Raw genomic sequence first — 19806 nt, forward strand, 5'->3', positions numbered from 1 at the left:
CTGAATAAACATTTTTCCAAACAAGATCTACGAATGGCCAATAGGGACATGAAAAGGTGCTAAACATCAATAATCATCAAGGAGATGCAAGTCAAAACCACAGTGACGAACTTCCTTGGTGGCACAGTGGTTAAGAATCCACCTGCCAATACCGGGGACACAGGTTCGAGCCCTGGTCCAGGAAGATCCCACATGCCGTGGAGCAACAAAGCCTGTGTACCACAACTACTGAACCTGCGCTCTAGAGCCCGTCAGCCACAGCTACTGAGCCCGCCTACCACAACTACTGAAGCCTGTGTGCCTAGAGCCTGTGCTTCGCAGCAAGAGAAGCCCGTGCACCGCAACAAAGAGTAGCCCCTGCTTGCCACAACTAGAGAAACCCTGCATGCAGCAATGAAGACCCAACACAGCCAAAAATAAATATTAAAAAAACCCAAAAAACACAGTGAGATGTCACCTTATACCTGTTGGAATGACTATTATCAAAAAGACAAGCAATAACAAGTGTTGGCGAGGATGTGGAGAAAGGGGAACACCTGTGCACTGTTGGTGGGAACGTAAACTGATTTTGACACTATGGAAAACAGTATGGAGGTTCCTCAAAAAATTAAAAATAGAACTATCACAGGACCCAGCAATCCCACTTCTGGGTGTTTATCCAAAGAAAACAAACGCAGACTATTGAAGAGATATCTGCACCCTCCTGTTCACTGCAGCCTTATTCACAGTAGCCAAGACATGGAAACAACCCAAGTGTCCACTGATGGATGAATGGATAAAGAAGGTGTGGTGTGTATATTCAATGGAATATTACTCAGCCTTTAAAAAGAAGAAAACCCTGCCATTTGCAACAACATGGACGAACCTAGAGGGCATTATGTTAAGTGAAATAAGTCAGACAGAAAAAGAGGAATACTGCGCGGTATCACTTATATGTGAGATCTAAAAAAAAAAAGTGTAACTCATAGAAACATGGAGTAGAAAAACGGTTGCTGGGGGCTGGCGGTGGGATACATGGGGAGAGGCTGGTGAAGGGCATGGGCTTCCGGCTGTAAAATGAGTAAAAGGCTTGAGGGCGGTGATTCTAGTTGGAGCACTGGATTGTGTAACTGAGATTAGCTAAGGGAGTAGAACTTAATGTTCACGTGCACGCACTGTGTGCACACACGCGCACCCGCAGTGGAGGGGATCCTCTTACAATGTGTACCTGTATCAGATCACCATAATGTACGCTTCAACTATCTTACGGTTTTATGTCTGTTATACATCAGTAAGGTTGAAATTTCAAAAAAGGTGACTCTCCCGGGTGGGGCATGGTCCTCACAGGGCCGCTCTGGGACCGAAAGAGAAGGCTCAGCGCCCTCCAGCCCGCGGTCTCTCCCAAGTCTTGTTGGCAAAGGCGTGAGCTCTGCCCAGACTCCTCTTGGTGGATGTGGATTGTCTTCTCCTTCCCCATCTCAGGAATAAGGCAGACATTTGAAAAGAGCTTCACATGGCGAGGTACTAAGTGTGTGCTGGTCACCAAGAGTTACTTTCCTTAGGTCCCGGGACAAGATCTCTCTTCCTGGGTTCCTTCTGTCTTCCAGAGCTAACTCCCCGCAAAGCTGCGTGCACGCAGAGGGGCAGAGGCCCAGGGGACCCACGGACGAGGGCAGGTGCAGCCCAGGGCTGCTCACAGCGGACGGCCAGCGTGCAGCAGCCCCCCGAGAGACCAACCCACCTGCTCCACCCCACCCCAGTTGGGGGGCCCGGCGCTGGGAGAGGCCTGCAGGTCCTCCCGGTCCCCCCATCCCTCCTCCCCGGGCCCGCGGTGATGACTTCTCCTCTGTCTGCCCGCAGTGAGTCCGAGCATGTGGTGGACATGGCCTTCCTGGGCACCCGGGCCGGCCTCCTCAGAAGCAGCCTGTTCGTGGGCTCCGAGAAGGTCTCTGACAAGTGAGTACTACCTGAGGCCAGGGAGCGGGGTCCCTGGGGTGCCGCTGTGGTTTGCGGGCAGACCTGTGCTGGACTCCAAGAGTACGGGGGGAGGAAGGGTTCGGGTTTACAGACTGGGACAGCCGGAGAAGCACCCCTTCCAGCCAGGCTTGGTCCCATCCTGGGCTCATCCCCATTCACTCCCAAGAGGGGAAGCAGATGCAGTCTTCCCGCCGGGACAGATCTCTGAGCAATGGGCTGAGTCTTCCGGCCGTGCCCGTCCTTTGTCGACAACTTTCCCCTCCCGCAAGCCCGAAATTCTCAGATGGGGGTGATTCTGCCCCCCACCCTGGAGACAGTCTGGACGTCACAACTGGGGGAGGGCAGGGGGTTGCTACTGGCATCCAGTGGGTAGAGGCCAGGGATGCTGCTGCACAGCCCGCAGTGCACCGGATGGCCCCCAGCGGTTGCTGGGCCCAAAACGTCAGCGGTGCTGAGGCTGAGAAGCCCCGCTCCCAGCAGAGCCACCGGGGACCAGCCCACCAGGGTGTCCCACCTGGCACTGCAGCAAAGGGGGTGCCCCGGGGAGCATGCTGTGGACAGGGGAGCGAAGCCACCTGCCACTCTGCAGACCCCGAGACTCAAGTAGGTGGGCCCGCCGGCTACCTGGGGGGAACAGCCAAGAGGTCTCCTGCGCAGACCTGACTCCAGTGTCCTCGCCTCCCACCCACCCACGGCCCCAAGAGGGCGCCATCCGGGGGGTCTTCCTCACGGACTCCAAGACAAACCTGCCATTTCCAGGAAGCAGAGGCTTCTAGGAAGAGGCATTAAGTGGCCCTCCGCCTCCCCACTCCCTCCCTGAGAGGTGGAAACCCAGGAAGCATCCTGCCTGGCCAACCCTTCCTCCGCCGGTTAGAGACACGACAGGTGACCCAGGTGGACCAGATCCAGTGGGAGAACTGCAGACCCGCCCTAAGGCCTCGAGCCACCTGGGAACTTTCCTCCCCAAGCTCACCACCCTCACCCCCTTAAACTTCCTCCCCCAGTAGGAAAAACGCACATCCACATCTTCCTGTGGCCCAGGTTGGACCGGGGACCACACCAGGCAGTGTGAGGGGAGGGTCTCGGATACCCCTGCACCCTCTCCAAAAGGCTTCCAAGAACGTAGGAGGGAAGTCGGTACAGACAGACCCTCCTGAGTCACGAACCAGCCCCACAAACGGCCGCGCATGCACTGCACGCCTCCAGGGGGCTCCCCTTGCCTGGCCCCTGGCGTCACTGCAGCCCAGGACGGTGCAGCCAGGCAGGTGGGCTTCTGAGAGCCCTGAGCCAAGCATGCCCAGAATCAAACCTCAGTTATCCACCTGCAGGTTATCCACAGTCAAGCTTTTAACCACTACCAGATTCTCCCTGCTTCCCTCCCAGCCTGCTCTGGGCCAACACTCCCTTCTGTCCGCGGGCTGAGCCCAGCAGTGCAAAACCAGAATTAGCAAGGTAGAGCTGCCCCCCTAAAAGAAGACTCTACTGCCTGTGGGAGCAGCTGTTACAGTAACCATTTGGGGGAATTTATGACCCTCTATGACTATCCAGTTCCCTCCTGCAGACATGCTAATCAGCTTGACAAAGAGAAATTAGCCTGTACCCCAGAGAAATAAACCCTGCAGGCAAGGAGTGTACGGAGAGGTGGAAAGGCTCTTCCATCACACAGGCCCTCCACTCTTCCTACGATGTGCCCTAAGATGCACCAGCATTTGATTCTGGAAAAGGCAGGAATTGCTGGGGAGCATCCTCTGGGGCAACACCCATTCAGGGGCTAATCTTTTCTTCTGCAACCCTCCCAAGGCAGAGGGGAGTCGCCCCCCTGGCCCAGCCAAGAGGACCTCATAGGAACGAGGAGATAGGGACGACCGCGCTCCCTGACCCAGAGGAGGTGACAGACCCTTCTCCCTGCAGGAGGTTCCTGACGCTGGCGGACGAGGCCAGCATGTTCACCCTGGACCACTTCCCTCTGTGGTACCGCCAGGCCGCCGAGCAGCCTCCGGGCAGCATGCTCTTCAACCTCTACTCGGCAGAGGATCCAGGTAATCTATACCCCAAGCTCCAGGGCGGGGGGCCAGGGCATCCCTCCTCCCGCCGCGCCTGGGGTGGGAAACCGCAACGAGATACAGGACCGAACGTCCAGACCTCGGTGTCCCCTCACCCCGCTGGCCTCCACCTGCTCCCTGGGTGGATCATTTCATTCCCTGGCCGGCAATCAACGATGCAGTTCAAAAGTTCAGCCGTAACAAAGGAAAGGTGTTTGACCTGAAAGTCAGGCAGAACTGGATTCTAGCCCAAATTCCGCGTAGGAGGACATTGGGACAGTTGGTCTCTGGAGAGTCTTGTATTTCCATACATCTGAGTGTTTCTGAGAGTTGCTCAAACCATGAAAGGAACAGACTTTATTCCGTGGGGGGCTGCTGTACTGCCTGGAACAGACTATATCCCGGGAGGCTGGCGGAGCCCTGGCCTGCCCCCCGGCAGCTCCTGGTAATAACGGGGCGCCTCCCGGCTGCCAGGCCTCTGGGGGCTGCAGGGCGAGAGATGATGGCTGATTGGGCCTCAGGCACCCAGCCAGCACAGGCCTGCTAGTCCAAGGGCCAGGGGGGCTCAGAGCTGGAGCCCCCAACTCCCAGCCCGGCCCCCACTCTGAGAAATAACCCAAACAGGAAATGGTAAGTGGCTTTAACAGAGCGCCAAGAAAGCCGCACGGCGTTTAGGACAGAAAGGACCTTGGAGCTGCAAAGCCTCATCCTCTCAATTCGCAGTTGAAGTGACCACGGCCCAGAGAGGGTCCAAGAGTCACGTCTGGGGGTCCTGCCTTCAGCGCCGTGGGGTGAGGGGGCCTGCAAGTATCCTCGGCGTCCTGGCCGAGCGAGCCAAGGCCGGGGGTGAGGAGTGGAGACACGGAGAAGAGGGCAGCCGGGAGCCGACTTGGGATGAGGCCTCGTCCTCCCTCCAGGCCGCCCGCCCGCCAATAGCCTCCTGCCACCGCCGCCACCAAAACCACCCTCACACCGCCCGACGGGCACCTCCCCGAGCTGAGCTGCCGGCTGGGGAGGCCCAGGCCCCGGGGTCCCACCTGCAGCTGCAGGCAGCACCTGCCCTCTGGATGCCCTTCCTCGGCACCCTCCGCCCGGCGTGTCACTGACGTGCTTTACAGAACGCTTTTCCACGCGCTGCTCATCCGCTGTGCACGCCCTCTTCTTACACAGGGAGAGTCTGAGGTCCAGAGAGCGCCGTGACTCGCCCGGGCCACACAGCCGGGGGCACGCCGGGGGTCTCTCCGCACTTCACTGTGTGTAAGGCGCTGTGACTCCAGGGCACGCCCGTGAGGGGCCCCTTCCCGCACTGGCACTGGAGCCACAGAGGCAGCTCCCCCTCCGGCGCCACCTGGAACAGGAGGGCCCCACGGGGTCCCGGGGGTTCTGGGGTGAGGCCCTGCCCTCCTCCACGGTGACGGTCTCCCTCCTGCCCACAGTGTCACCGGGATGAGCCTGCTGGCTGCCGGGGAGCTCTCTGGGGCAGGGGCAGGAGGGTGGTGGGCGGGAACAGACAGTGAGATGAGGAGGGGCGGCTGGGGACCACCGGGCAGGGGGCCCTGCACACTCCCATCCTCCCCCAAAGGGAGAAACCGACAGTTTTAATGGGGGGGGTACCCCTGAGGAGGTGGAGGGTTGGCTGCAGGGTGAGCGGAGGGCCCCGCCCACCCAGGCTGACTGCAGCCCTCTGCCTGGGCCCGGTGGGCGAGCTCTGCCCACACGGAGCTGCCTTTTGCAGTCGGTGCTGAGAAACCTGCCAGCACAGAGCAGAGTCCCGGTGAAGCCCCGGCGGCTCAGGCCTGGTGCCCCTGCATCCACAGCCCTGCTTCCTGGGCCTGCCCCCCTACCACCTGGTAGCCGGCTCATCCCCCCGGGTGCCCAGTGACCCAGGCCCTGAGATCCCTGAGGTCCCCAGAGACCGCGTCATTAGCACCCCACACCTTCGCTTGGGTGTTTCCTCTGAGCCCGTGGAGCACACACAACGGGTCTGTCCTGAAAGCAGCTTGCGGCCGGGAACGGTGCGGGGGTGGCCCCATCAGGATCGTCCAGACATTTCTAGAAGCAAGGCAGGGAAGCCAGCTTCTGCGGCTGTTCTGGTCTCTTGTGTCCTCGTCATGGCCAGTTCCTAGAGCCAAGGACGACCTTACGTTGTGTCAGTCCCTAGAATCAGAGTAATTTCTGATTTCTGTGAGATACTTGGTTCCAGCGAGGTGGGATGGGTAATCCTGGCAAAACAGCAGATACGAGAAACCAGTGAAAGATTTAAGTTTCACTACGACTGACACTGTTAAGAGTCTCGCGACCTGTTGGTTTCAAGCAACGTTTGCTGTAAAGACGTTCCAACAAGTGAGCACATGGCAGAGCTGTGCCCCCTTTCTCGGGGTTTTTAGTGACGCCCTTGATCCGTAGACAAGAGTGCCTTTTCCAGGGCCGTAGACTCCAGGAGCCGCGGGCACGTACTCGTCCGCACGTCTCAAAGCCAGAAAGCTCTGTGCTGATGCAGAGCTGAAGCTGCCACCTGAATTCTGCGCCTGGCGGCCTGGCTCTCCTAAGAGGTGGGGAGGTACCTCCAGGCAGGTCCCGGAGCCTGGCTGTGTCCCACACGTGCAGCGACCAGCCGGGCAGTGGCATGCAAGCCACCAGGATTCACAGGGCACCTCAGATGTGTCAGATGCCAGCCAGCCTTCTGTGCCCGTCGCAGCCCTGGCGTCCGGCTTCCCAAAGGGGCTGTCATTGTCACCTTGACTCATGTAACTGATGAAGGACAACACAGGGTCAGCCAGCACTGCGTCCGGGAGCGCAGCCCGTCCCCTGCTCGAAAGCGCCCCTCGATGCCACGCGAGTCTCCTGGGTGGGTCCCCGCGGGGTCCCCGAGCTCCAGTGGGGCAGCTGCATGCAGACAGCTTTGCGGCCCTGTGACAGAGCGGCCCGCAGTGTCAGGGACCCGATGGTGCGGCGCTGTCCAGGCGGCCAGGGGCCACCACACACTGACCTGGCAGCTTCGGAGCTGCATGGAGAGGTGGGCGGCACCCGGCACGTAAGAGGCAAGCACCAGGCGCTCCGCAGAGACCCGAGGTGGTGGCGGCAGGCAGCCTCCCGGGCAGCCCCTCGCTCGCTCAGGGAACGTCCTAGCCTGCTGTGTACTGGGCTTCCCAGCCCACGCCACCACCCCGGCTCCTCCTCAGGTGCGGAAAAAGTGACTGGACAATTTTTCCCCCAGAAAATACAGGCAAGCCGATGGTGGTGACCGTGAGCACAGCTGTAGCCGTGACCATGGACAACAGGACAGCCATCGCTGCAGGTAGGAGCTGCCCCTGGGCTGTGAGGCCGGGCAGTTGTGAGTCCGCGTCGAGAACGAGGCAGAAGCGACGGAGGCGGTGCCGCGCGCGGTTTGCGGGGCCACGGTCTATGTGTCTTCCCAGATGAAATGCGGGGCTGAGGGGAGGCGGAGTCTTCCTGAGCCATTGTGTTTACACAGCCGTGAGGCCTGAGATCTAACAGAATTCATGCAGTAAACTGAAGCCCAGAGAGGTTGAGAGATCTGCTCAAGGTCACACAGGACAGAGACTGCCCAGACCTCCTTCCCACCCTCTTCGTGTCGCTTCCGCCTCCACTGCCCACTGAGGGGAGGAGTGGGCTTGTGACTCAGACCCTAAAGTCCGAGCCCGTACGTGAGTCAAGTGCTCCCGTGCACGTTCTCATCCAGCCCAGGGGTGACCTGGTTTGGCTCCATTTTACAGATGAGGAAACTGAGGCCCAGAAATGTTATTTGCCCAAAGTCCCACAGCTAATAGTCAATGAAGCTAGAATTTAAGCTCAGATTGCCTCTCTTGAAGGCCCAGGATCACGACCCTTTGTTGCAATTGGCCACAGAAGCCATGAGAGTACCCGGGGAGCATCACGAGCTGCCCTGGCTTTGTAGCTTTTTGGAGCCTAAGAAGAGCCTTGGCACCCCTGCCCACTCGTCTGAGAGCCCTGAGGATCCTACCCTCGGTCTCCCGTGTCTCAGACCCCACCGTGTTCTGAGAAGCTGTGAGGTCCTCACAGCTCTCAGCTATCCTGGGCACTGGGGTCGGGCGCCTGCATTGTGGGGGACCCCGCAGGTGCCAGGGGCAGGCGAGCAGGGCCCTCGTGTCTCCTCCCCCAGGCTGAGTGCAGGGCAAAGGGCAGGGAGGAGCGGCCCAGCAGGCAAGCTGCCCCTTTGTCCACCCGCCCCAGCAAGGGCACGGCCGTCCACGCTGGGATGGAGGAGGGAGGGAAGGGCTTGTTCTGGTTGCTCGGAGCCTCGTTTGGAAACACGTGTGTCACAGGGGTCCTGAGGCTGCGCCGCCGGGCACTTAGGAGGGACCCGTGCCTTCCCAGCCACCTTTCTGTCCTTCGCCTGTCTGCTAATCCCAGACTCTAAAGACTGTCCCGTAGCCCCTGCTCCCTCCGTGATGTGGCCTTCTCAGCTCCCGCACACCGGAAAGCCCAGCAGATAGAAGGCACGCGGGATCAGCCTGCTGGCTGCGCTCCCCTGCACTCTCCAATTACTTGACATCATTTTTAACTCAGCGCTGCATTAGAGCCAGGAGGGGTTGCCATGGAAACCGTGTCCGGGCGCCTCTGGTTTAACTCACTGCAGACAATCGCTCTGACGCTCGGGGGGCACGGATGTGATAGGACAGGGATGAGGCACTGGAGACCTTTATGCTTCAGTTATTTTTTTCCAGCCTCCGTTTGTAATTTCCTCTTCCCGGCCTGTGGCTCAGCCTCCCTGACCCTGGACCAGCCTGTGTGTGCTGTGCCGGCAGTTCCTTTCCTTGTGTGTTCTGTGACGGACAGGCCGCACATTCAATGTTTGTGCCCTGGGCTGGGGAGAAGGAGGAAGGGTGGCTGGGGGACAGCCAAGGGCCAGGCAGATGGATGAGGGGGCAGCGTTCAACCTCTAAGCAGGTACTTCTCAACGGTTCATGCAGAATTTCTAGGAATCTACTGTTTTGATCAGGATCCACTTTCAAGTCTCTGTGCCCTCCAGGCCCCGCTTGGGAAATATTGCCAAGTGTCATGGTGGTGCCATAACCTGCAGGTGTGTTTCCCCAGCCCAGCAGCCTTTGTGCAGAGGGCCTGCTGTCTGGAGCTGCCTGAGGGCTCCTCTCCTTGGAGTTCTGCCTGCGTGCGCACGGCCCGGCCTTCAGACGGCGGGGCGCGCTCAGAACGGTGCGTCTGCGCGTTACCCACACCTGTGCAGGCTGTGCAGGCGGTCCCCTGCCCCCATGGGGCCTGCTCTCCCAGCTCTGCTGTACCGGTCAGGGCCACAGGAGGGCACCTCTCCCCACTTACCCCCGCCCAGGAAGGGGTCCGGCCGAACTCCTGGAACAGGGACCTGCTGGTTCCCTTCTCCCCGGGGTTGGCTCCTGGCTCGCTGGGGTGTCACCCAAGGGAGGGCTCCTGGCTAGAAGAGAATCCCGTCTTGGTCTGAAGACTGTGACGCGTGTAGCCCAGGCCCGGCCAGTCAGGGGAGGTGGGCCACGGGCCGCAGGTGGGCGAACAGCCAGAGGCCTTGCTGTCGCTCACTCCTCCCCCAGCCCCGCCCCAGCCCTCTGGTCCCCAATTCTGATGTGCACCTGCGGAGCCCTGGGGAGGGGTCATCTGTACATCAGCCTCAAAAGCACAGGACATTAAACGGGGCTCGTCCTGCAAACCCAGCCACACCCCTCCAAGGCTGGTGAAACCTAGTCCCCTAAACAGCTCTCGGGGAGCCGCCCCTCCCGGCAGGCAGCAGGAGGGTCCCCAGGGCCAAGGCACACCTCCTACCCAGTGGCCGTCTGCCCTTGACCACAGGGCAGCCTCGCTCGCAGCGGGGCTGGGAGCAGGCCCGGGGGTCCGCGCTCCCCCGCTGCCCTCCCAGGGGCGCCCCAAGGCCAGGCCTCGGGCGGGAGCTGCCGTCCTCCTTAGGGGCCTGGGGACACCCTGTGCACCCATCTGGGGAGGTCAGCGGGCAGAAGCCACCATCCCAGCTCCTGGCTCCTGCGTCCCCTCCTGCCCAAGGAAACCAGGAAGTACATAGGAAAATACAGTCTTTATTGGTCATCTGAAACAACAAACCAGAAATATAATTTTGCCTTTAAAAATCTTCTGTCTTAGGCTGAAGACACCACCACTGACAACGTCCAGCCTTCCCTGACTCCCTTTAGAAAATCCCCAGGTCTGGTGTCGGCTGGCACCCCAAAAGAAGGAAGACTGCAGGCCAGCCCAGTGGGCGGCCTGCACCCGGCCCCCTCTATCCTTGTCCTGCCTCGGAACCACGTTCTGACGGCCTCCCCAGGGCCACTCCCTAGACTCGCGGCTGTCGCAGAGCCAGAAACTGGCCTGCTGGCCCCTGACCCTCCATAAGCAGCGGGGAGGCTGATGCCCTGCAGAGCGAGAGGCCCAGGACTCACCGGGATCACACTCCCCAGGAGGGCAGACCTCGGAAAGGGGACCGCTGACCCCCACCCTGCACTGCCCCCGCCCCCGCCCACCCCCAGCCTCTGTCCCTTTGGTGGGGGGGCTGCAGGGAACGAGCAGATGGGCCCCTGGGCCCTGGCTCTGGTTTGGGCCCCAGTCCAGGTGCCACGAGGACTCTGGGAAGCCAGACTGAGCTCACAGAATGCTGGGAAAAGGACCCCATTACTGAGACCTCTGAGCAGAACGGGGGGGTCCTTTCCCTGCTCCCGGGGTCTGTTTGGTATATGCTGGCAGGAGGGTCGCAGAGGATGAGCCAGTCCCCTGGCTCACGGGCCCAGAGGTGCTGAGTGTGGGGCACGGCAGTGGGAGGTGCAGAGCTGCGGTTCTCGGGCCGCAGGCGGTGGGGGCGGGAGTGGTGTGGGTCCCCACGGGGCCTGGCGGGGACGTACTTCGGCAGCGCTGAGGATGAGTCCGGTGGTGCGTGGCCGGGCTCTCGGGAGGCCACCATCCACACACGCTGCAGCTTCCAGGCCTCTGGGCAGGCGTCCCTGGAAATCCCAGCAGGAGAGGTGTGAGCGGGTTGCCATGGTGACGGGCAGTCTCATCCGGCAGCACCACCTTGGCCTCTTGAGAGGATCTGGAAGGGATCCGTGTACCGTGGGTTTGGGTTTCTCCCCGCCCGCTGCAGGAGGTTGTGTGGCCCAAGGGCTGAGGCCACGGGGGACGCCTGGCTCTGCTGCCCGAGGCCCCACGACCTCTGTCCCTACGTGACTGTGTGTGTGAGACGCCGAGCTTGAGTGGGAATGATTCGTGACCCGGAGCTGGGTGGTTGGTGATCCAGGGACAGATGGCTCTGGCGAGGGCGTGGTGCTGGGTTGCCAAGTGCTGGTCCAGGTGGCTGGTCTGGTCTGAATGCACAGTGGTACCAGCCATCGGAAGCTGGGCCCAACATCTTCCTGGCTTAGAAGAGAGTCGCAGAAACCGGCCCCGCACCCCCTAGATGCAGATAAGGTGGATCGAGCCAGAGGTGGGGGGCGTCACCGGCTGTGACCGCACTGGGAGCCGCAGGGGCACGGGGGCGCTGGGTCCAGGAGCCTTTGCTCGCACACACGTCTTTTCTGCCCACGGTCCAGAGCGCTGGTGGTCCAGAGAGGAGCGTCAGCGTACTGATATCTTCCGGACGCTCCGGAGTCCGTGGAGACACGGCCCGTTCGCTGGCAGGCTGGGAGGAAGGTAGAAAGGGGACGGGAGATGGAGGGCTGGCGTGCTCCCCGGCCCCTGCGCTGGGCTCTCAGGCCACAGAGGAGATCTGCTTCTGGTCTTCGTGCTCGCCCTCCGGCTCACCCATCAGGGGCTGGCGTTTCTTGAGCTCCCGGTGGTACCTGGCCATGAGGGAGGCATAGATGCAGCCGTAGGCGGCGGCCGCCACCATCATGACGCAAACCACACCGCACAGCACCCCGGCGATGATCACGGTGCCGATGGCCCGCCGCACGCTCACGGGCCGCGGCCTCTGCTTCTGGGGGCAGGCGGTGCTGGGCTCGGGCTCGGGCTTGGGAGGCTCCGGGCTGACCTTGGTGCAGGGTGGCCCGGGGACCTCCAGCCCAGCTGAGCTATTCTGGTCCTCCAGCTGGGAGCAGTAGTTGAACATCTCCATGGGGACCACGCGCATGTCCTTCCCCCTCAGCTCCTTGGGCAGGGTGCAGGCCAGCTGATCCAGGCGCCCCCCTGCATCAGGAGAGAGAAAAGGGGCGCTGAGGCCGGCACTCGCTCCCCCAGCCCCAGGTCCCCACACGGAGGCCCGGGAGGCCTAGTTTCCATCCGCAGCACTATCAATCCTGGAGTCACATCGACAGGAGAGGAAGGGGAGAGGTTAGGGGGACTGGTGTACAGCGCCCAGTGACAGGGAGGCGGGTGCACGTGTCACGGCGTTTAACCCGCGCAGAAGCCCCAGAAGATGGACAGTGTCCCTGCTCCCATTTGACAGAGAAGCAAACGTTCCCACCTCTCCCACCTCCCAGAGTCAAGCTGGCCGCCGGGTGCTCAGGAAAGGGGGGCCAGGAGCCCTGCCAGGCGGCAGCCCGTGCCTCTCCTAACTGACCTCTCCACTGACCGCCGTCCGTGACCCCCAGCTCTGCTCTCCCCAGCGACTGCTCCCCCGCGCCCCTCCCACCCACACAAAGGACAGAAGTCAGAGCCTCGGCCCTGCTGCTCCACGCGGGCGGGACCGTGGTTCCTAAGGCTCCTCCTTGGCAGAGGGAGAGGGGGGCCCAGGGACAGCAGTTTCCTCCTTGAGGGCAGTGGTGGCCCCTCAGCAGCCCAGCCACAGCACCCGTGAGCGCAGTGGCACCTTGGAGGGCACCCTGAGGACCCCCGAGGGCAGAGGAGGGCGTGCGGGCAGTGCAGGCTCACCCCGCGGCCTGGGCGGGGAGGGTGCACAGCACAGGTGGGGCGAGAGGAGAAGGAGCCGCCCAGACGCCCCCCTTTGGGCCTCTTCTGGCAGCCCGAGATCTAGACGCAGGCGCGGCCCCCAGGGAAGTGCCTGGGCTCCTGCAGCCCCGTCGCCGCAGTCTCCTCACACAATAGACATCAGTCTTTCCCGGGTGCTGAGGAAAAGAGCCCAGGTTTTTTGTTCTGGTTTGGTCTGGGTCTTTTTGGAGGAGTGCATGGCAGAAAATAACTCTACTAGTGAAAAGTTCCTAAAATGTACATTCCCCCTCCGTACCCTTAGCTCCCGATGACCGATGACTGGAGGGGCAAGGATGTCCCCGCCAGATCACACATTGGTCTGGCTCTCCAGACCCCCGTCCAAGGCTTACATCCTGTGAACTGTGTCCAGGGCCTTTGTACGGGCGGGGGCTGGGCGTGGAGATGCAGCCACCCTACCTCCCTGCTCCAAAAACCTGAGGCTGACTCCCTCCCGGCCAGGTCATCTTGTGCAAATCACTTTACTTATTTAATTGCTTAAGAGTCTCGATTTTCTAGGCTGTCAATAAGAATGGCCATCTCAGCTGCAGTTAGGGTTCAAGTAGGTCATGTACATGGTAAGATATTTGGAAACTGGAAACCATGCAAGTGTTATTATTTCTCCTCTCACAAAAACGGGAGAAGTTATCACAGTGACTAACATTTTATGGCACTTTATCGTTTGTAAAACGTTTTTAATTTACTAACACGTGAGAATATTATGCAAATAATTAAATTGTGGAAACACTATGAAACAAAAGGAGTAAGACTTTGACGAAAGCATTAGCGTTCTCTTCACATCGATTCACTCATTCAGCAAATATTCTTGGAGCCCGACCTCGTGCTGGACACCAAATTGTGTCTAATTAAGCCCGGTTAATATTATGACTTCCACCAGCCAGTGGACATATAAATGAGTAAGTTGTATTGCAGACTCACTTTATGCTGAGTACTTTTCCAGACGCTTTCCACGCGTTACCTACCTAATCTGCACAGTGATTCTCTGAGATAGATATTGTTGTTGGCCCCATTTCACAGACGAGCGTACAGCCACAGAGAGGTCAGTCAACTCTCTCTAGGTCACACAGCTAGTAAATGGCAGAGCCACGAGGCAAACCCAGATCTGGCGCCTTTAGCCAGTAGGCTTACTTCTCTGCCCTCGTTGTCCATTTCATTTCATCATTTTGAAGGTCATTCTAGAACTTTCCCGGGTCACCGAAAGGGGGAGCATTTGGCTTCTTAGTAAAAGCTTTGATAACAGAACTTCTAGGGAGGAGGAGTGGAGATCATCGTCAAAAAGGAAACGTGACTGCATTTGTGGATTTGAACTCTATTCCACCCTCCCAACGCTGTGGGTACTTGAGAGGTGGCTGCATTATTCAGAGGGGCGAGGGTGGTTTTATCCCTCCTCCCCCCGGGCCAGGGAAGCCTAGAGGCAGGGGACAATGACACTGTGTGTTTAAGTCCATCCTGACACCTACAGAAGGGAGAGCCAGTTACAGAGAGTCAGCCTGAGGAGACGGGGCAGAGAAAGGCGGCTGGGAGCGGAGGGGGTGGGAAGGAGGGGGCGCGGAGCCGCTCTGCCCGCCCGTGGCCAGGCTGGGCCCACCCCTGCCCGACCTGACCCGCGCTCACCTCGGTAAGAGAACCACTCTAGCCAGTGCTTGAAGTCCCGCAGGTGGCAGTCGCACTCCCAGGGGTTGTCCCCCACCTGCAGCAGCTGCAGGCTGGCCAGGGGCTCGAAGGTCCGCCGGTCCAGGCTCTGCAGGCGGTTGGCGCGCAGGAACAGGGAGCGCAGGGCGGAGAGCCCGTCAAAGAGGCCGGGCGGGAGCCGGGCCAGGCCGTTGAGGGACAGGTCGAGGTGGCGCAGGCGCGGCAGTGGCCGCAGCAGCTCGGGGTCCAGGGCGCGGAGGCTGTTGTTGCGCAGCTGCAGCTCCGTCAGGTTGACCAGCTCCCCAAAGGCGGCACGCGGCAGCCCGTCCAGGAAGTTGTTGGAGAGGTCCAGCCGCTGCAGGCCCGACAGGCCGGCGAAGGCCCCAGCGGGCAGGGAGCTCAGCCTGTTGTTCACGAGCAGCAGGCTGCGGGTGGCGGCCGGCAGGTCCACGGGCAGCGCGGCGAGGCCCCGGCCGCTGCAGTCCACCTGCAGGCCGTGGCCGTCGCACGTGCAGGTCAAGGGGCAGGCGGGGGCGGCCTCCGCCGTGCACAGGGCAATCCAGCAGGTGAGCCCTGGGGGACAGACGGGGCGTGGCAGGACTGCGGGTCGCCGCCCCCACTGCCCTCCCCTCCCATCCGCCTCCCATCACGCGGCCTTGCACGATCCCCTTTGGTGCAACCACGCGCGGTGCCTCAGCGCTTCCTGACCACGTAGAAACACAGCTAACCCCCCGCAGCACGTCCACGTGGACGGACACCGCCGGGCGGCCGGGGTCCCCACACGGCCCCGACACCACAGATGCTGACGCGACAGAGGCTATGAGGGTGTCAGAGGGGCCGCCCTATGTTCCTTTCCCAGGGCCGCTGCCCTGGAAGGATTCTGTCCGGAGAACATGGCTCTGCTTCCTTCCCCTCTGCACCGCCACCACCCCCACCCCCGGTCTGCATGAGTCCCATGTTCAAGGTGGGCCAGTGACTCAGGGTGACGAGGGAGACCGGGCCCACCCGGGCCCGCCCGGGCCCCACCCCAGAGACCACTGTGGAAACGGCGGGGTGAGATGCCGAGTTCCACATCCACGTGGAGGACGCTGGGGCGCGAGCCCCGAAAGTTGTGGGCCCAGGGCAAGTCCCACATCTGTTCTCACTCTACAGCCGCCTTGCCCTTAGCCTGGGCTCCTGTCCCCAATTTCCACAGGACAGGTCTATTGACAGCATTCCTTTCACGGTCCCATGTTTTGCCCAGGGCCCCTGTGGCAGGGCTGCAGGGGGACGGGTGCTCAGAGAACAGTCCCACAGGGCAGCTCGTTCCGTGGCCCACCCTTCTGAGAGTGACTGCAAAGCCCCCGACTGTCCCCCAGGGTGTCCCTGTGGAAGGGGAAGGGAGGATCCCACCAGGCCAGGAGGAAAGGCCGCAGCCGAGGAGTGCTGGCCACTCAGCTCCAGCTGGCAGGGCAGCAGCCACCCTGACCAGGGGTCTGGAGGGGACGGTCCTGAGTCTGTGTCTAGTAGGGGTATGCTGACCCTGAAGGAACAGGGTGGGACTGTACCCCCCTTTCCTGGAGGATCAGTGACTCTTGAGAGGCACCTGCCAGGCTGACACCTGAGCGTCTTTGTTCTCGGGGGGAAATGAGCACAGGCACGGCCATGGACGCCAACTGGAAGCCCTTCCGGCCACCTGAGGTCACCTGCTGGGCCACTGACCGTCTCGCTCTCTGAGCTGACTGCGGCCAGGTCAGCCTGTCAGACTACCCCTGCTGTGCCTTCTGGAAGTCAACTGAATTCCTTAGACCTCACTTTCCCCAGAAAAACATTCAACCCATCCAGCCTCCCTCTCAAAAGGACCAACATAACTACAGGTCACTGTCCCCCAACCCCCGAGAAATTCAGGCTGGCGTAAAAGCTCTAGTGGCAAGAAAACAGAGCCCTGTGTTGCGAGGTGCTGAGTGATTCAAAAGGAGGTTGAAAGGGGAGCTGGGCCCCTCGGGATCAGCTGCTCTTCGTGGTGAATAATTCAGGCCGCTTGTGTCTTGGGGCATCAGCATCACAGGGCTGACCGTGCGCGGCCAGGAGCCAGGCCGAGGGACATCCCTCGAGACCATTCTTACCTCTTACCCTGTAGCCTTGACCCTTCACCTCGTGAGGAGAATTCCCAGGGCTTCCTTCACCCCGCAGCTCACAAGCTTCCCTTGTGGGGAGCGGGCGGCCTCGGTTTCCCCGTATGCAGGAGGAGGGGCTGGACCCCCTCCCTAAGGTCCCTTCCAGTGTCACGTCCCCAGAGCCCCCTGGTTCCCTCCGTCTCGGAGCTGTGGGGGCTGAGCCCTAAGAGAGGCCTCCAGGCCCACCCAGCTGATGGCCGAGCAGGGAGAGGGCGGTTTGCCATTAGGGCAGCAGGACTCGCTGGGGCCCCTGGGGGCGGAAGCAGACCCCCCTGGGGGGAACAGAGCTGCCTGTGGAGCCCCCGACCCGCCCGCCACAGAGCTCAGAAGCAGGTCTTCCCCCGGCACCGTGGGCAGGGCTGCGGGGACTGGGCCCTGCTTCCCAGACCCAGGCCATGGACGCCTGGGAAGAGCATCCCTGCGTCGCCGCTAAGGCGACCCCCGCCTCCACTCACAAGAGATCTGCCTCCACAGCGGGGCAAACCAGGTCCTCAGCTCGGGGCCGCTGCCCGGGGCCAGCATGGTGGCTGCACGGCTGTCAGGCCCGGCACCTCGAGGGAGAGAGGAGCCCCTTGTCCGCTCGGTCAGTCCTGAGAGAGAGGGAGAGAGAGCTGAGCGGAAGCAGGTGTCAGGCCGGTGCAGCCCCGGGTTAGGGAGGGGGCCCGGTGTCTCTTTACCCTCCCCTCCTGTGTTTCTCGGCTCTGATTCCCTGGGCAGGGGGTAAAAAGAGGAGCAAGGGGGCCGAGAAGCCAGGAGCCTCAGCCTCCCTCGACAGCGGGGGGGCACGTGGAGGGGCAGGCGGGCATCCCAGGAGCCCTGACGCCGGAGACAGTGCTGAGGCCAGTGCTGGGCAATGCAGGAGCCGTCCACCCACCCTGCACCCCTCACCTCCCGCCCAGCCTCTCCCCGCCTCTTCTTGTCTCCCTGGATGATCTCGTAAACATGTTTGGAGCCACGTAGCCTCCTCTGCCTCTGGGCTTCCCCCACATCCCAGGCGCGGAAATCATCGAGGGCCCGCTGGCCCCCCAGCCCCGCTGTGCTCTTACCATGGCCCCCGAGGAGGCAGAGACCGGGCCCCGCGCAGGGGCGGCCGTTGGCTCGCGGGTGAGGCCCAGGCCCGGCTCTGGCCACGGGAAAGCCCCCTGCTTGCCCTCCGCGGTCTCCCGGGGGGTGAGCGGCCGTGCTCTGTCTTCCGCCGCCGCCGGCAGGTCTGGGATAAACCTCATCAGCTCAGGGGCTCGTGCTGCAGCCGCTGCCGTCGGGGGACAGGGGCAGGGAGAGGGCAAGGCTGCGGCGCAGAGAGCGGCTCCTCTTCCCGAGGGGCGAGGGGGCCTCCCCCTTCCCAGGTGACCTGCCCTGCCCCAGCCCAACGGCACAGGCCCTGTCCTGGTCCCACTCCCTTCCAGGCGTGGCCAGGGGCCCGTCACAGGGGCGGGAAAGGGGACTGCGGGCCCCCTTCCGCCGGCCCAGCGCGAGGTGGCGAACAGACAGTGATGGGCCAGCAGCCTCCCCTGCTCGGTGGCCACGCTGGACCTGGGGGCTCCAGGCTGCAGCCTCCCGCTCCCCTCCCACAGCCGCCTTAATTCTGGGAGCCCGAGGGGCCAGTGGCAGAGCAGAGCAGGGCTGAGGGGTGGGGGCCGCCGCTGGAACCTCAGCATCTGAGCAGGGTCTCCCGCAGGCACTGGGCGCCTCTCCCTTCTCCTCCCCCTCACCACTGCCAAGCAGCCTCCTGGCCCCATGAGCCCATGAGCCCCGCAGCCCCGGGGGCCTGCAGCTGGGCCCCGGCAAGGGCGCCCGCTCAGGATGGGGGCCTGCTGGGGAGGGGGACTGCTGGGGGGGCCTGTGTGTCGCTCTGAGTTTCACCCCCCACCAGGGGGTTCTCAGCCTCACAGGGGCTGCAGAGCGAGTCGCACTGGGCAGGTGTGGGGCGAGGGGTGCAGACCCACATGCCTGCAGGATGGGTCCGGGGCCCTGGGCTGGGGGCGGAGCAGATGCCCAGAGCAGCTGAGGGGTCTTTTCCAGCTACCCTCCCAGGGCCAGGTCCCCCGGGCTCCTGGCTCAGACTCCCAGGTCAGGGAGGGCTCTGGGTTCGAATCCCTGCTGGCCGCTCCCTCGCTGTATAACTTAAACAAATCACGGAAACCCTCTGGGCCTCGGTTCCCTTATCTCTAAAGGTGATGACCAGAACACACTGCCCTCCGTGAGGGTCAGTCTAACATTTGCTGAAATCAGGACACGTTATCTTGCAAGGCAGTCTATGGGACTCCGAGCTTGGTCCTGAGCCCTGGGTAGACGTAGGGAGACATCAGTGCCCTGTGTCCGCGGGGAGGGGCGGCGGCTTACAGCGCGTCTGCAGGACCTCTCTTGGTCCCCCAGTCTCACACCTGGGTCTCTTTCTCTGTGCCTGGGCCCGTGCCAGGCCAGCAGCCGGCACATGGCGGTCACCGTGGGCTGCGCTCACACACAGCCTCCCAGACCTCCATCACTGAGAACGCCATCCACCCTCTCTGTGAGCCTCGGCCCCGGCCCCTGCAATAGTCCCGCACTCCTCTCGCCAGCGAGGACCCGTGGGTCAGCAGCTCACAGCGCCTGCACGGTGTCAGGCGGGTCCGCAGCCAGCCAGGCTCAGGGATGGAGACCAGCACGCCTGGTCACACGGCCGGTCAGGGACGGAGGCCCGCTCCCTGGTGACTGTCCCCCAGCAGTGGCCCCTGGGGGGAGACACGTGTGTGCACTGAGCGGGGTGCACACACAGGCTCTCAACAGAGCATGTGATGCAGACCCCTCCCCCGAGAGCATGCAGCCAGGCACGTGCTGACACGCACACTCACACGGGTGCACTCACGCACGTGCTGGCAGCCCTCCAGCATCCTCAGAGGCTATTCACTCCCGCAGTTCCTGCATGCCCCCGGCAGACAGATGCACGGGGGAACCTCCAGCCTAGAAGCAGGGTCTAGAGAAGCCCCCCGAGGGCTGCCCCCAACCCAGGACCCTTCCCACACTCAGACCCACGCCCTGGGATCTCTGGAGAAACGCGACAAGAACAAGGCCCCCCCCAGGTCCATGGGGATGTAGCCTGCGCCCCCTGGAGACCACAGAAGCACCCC

At 62.0% G+C, this 19806-nt stretch overlaps 2 protein-coding genes across 2 annotated transcripts in view; one reads left to right on the forward strand and one right to left on the reverse strand.

Annotated features, from left to right (window-relative positions):
• CACNA2D4 (calcium voltage-gated channel auxiliary subunit alpha2delta 4) overlaps positions 1-19806 on the forward strand; it is an 89645-nt gene that overhangs the window by 51592 nt on the left and 18247 nt on the right. Inside the window, exons 26-28 of the mRNA XM_060113350.1 lie at positions 1840-1935; positions 3868-3995; positions 7216-7296. Of these exons, the coding sequence (XP_059969333.1) occupies positions 1840-1935; positions 3868-3995; positions 7216-7296 (305 nt within the window). The remainder of the gene's footprint in view (positions 1-1839; positions 1936-3867; positions 3996-7215; positions 7297-19806) is intronic.
• On the reverse strand, positions 11716-17221 carry LRTM2 (leucine rich repeats and transmembrane domains 2). The gene is made up of 3 exons (XM_060112391.1): positions 17155-17221; positions 14526-15116; positions 11716-12152 (listed from the first exon to the last, which is right to left on the reverse strand). The coding sequence occupies exons 1-3, from the start codon at positions 17219-17221 to the stop codon at positions 11716-11718; spliced, it is 1095 nt and encodes a 364-aa protein (XP_059968374.1).

The sequence above is a fragment of the Mesoplodon densirostris genome, chromosome 11 (genome assembly GCF_025265405.1).
Source record: "Mesoplodon densirostris isolate mMesDen1 chromosome 11, mMesDen1 primary haplotype, whole genome shotgun sequence".
Lineage (NCBI taxonomy): Eukaryota > Metazoa > Chordata > Mammalia > Artiodactyla > Ziphiidae > Mesoplodon > Mesoplodon densirostris.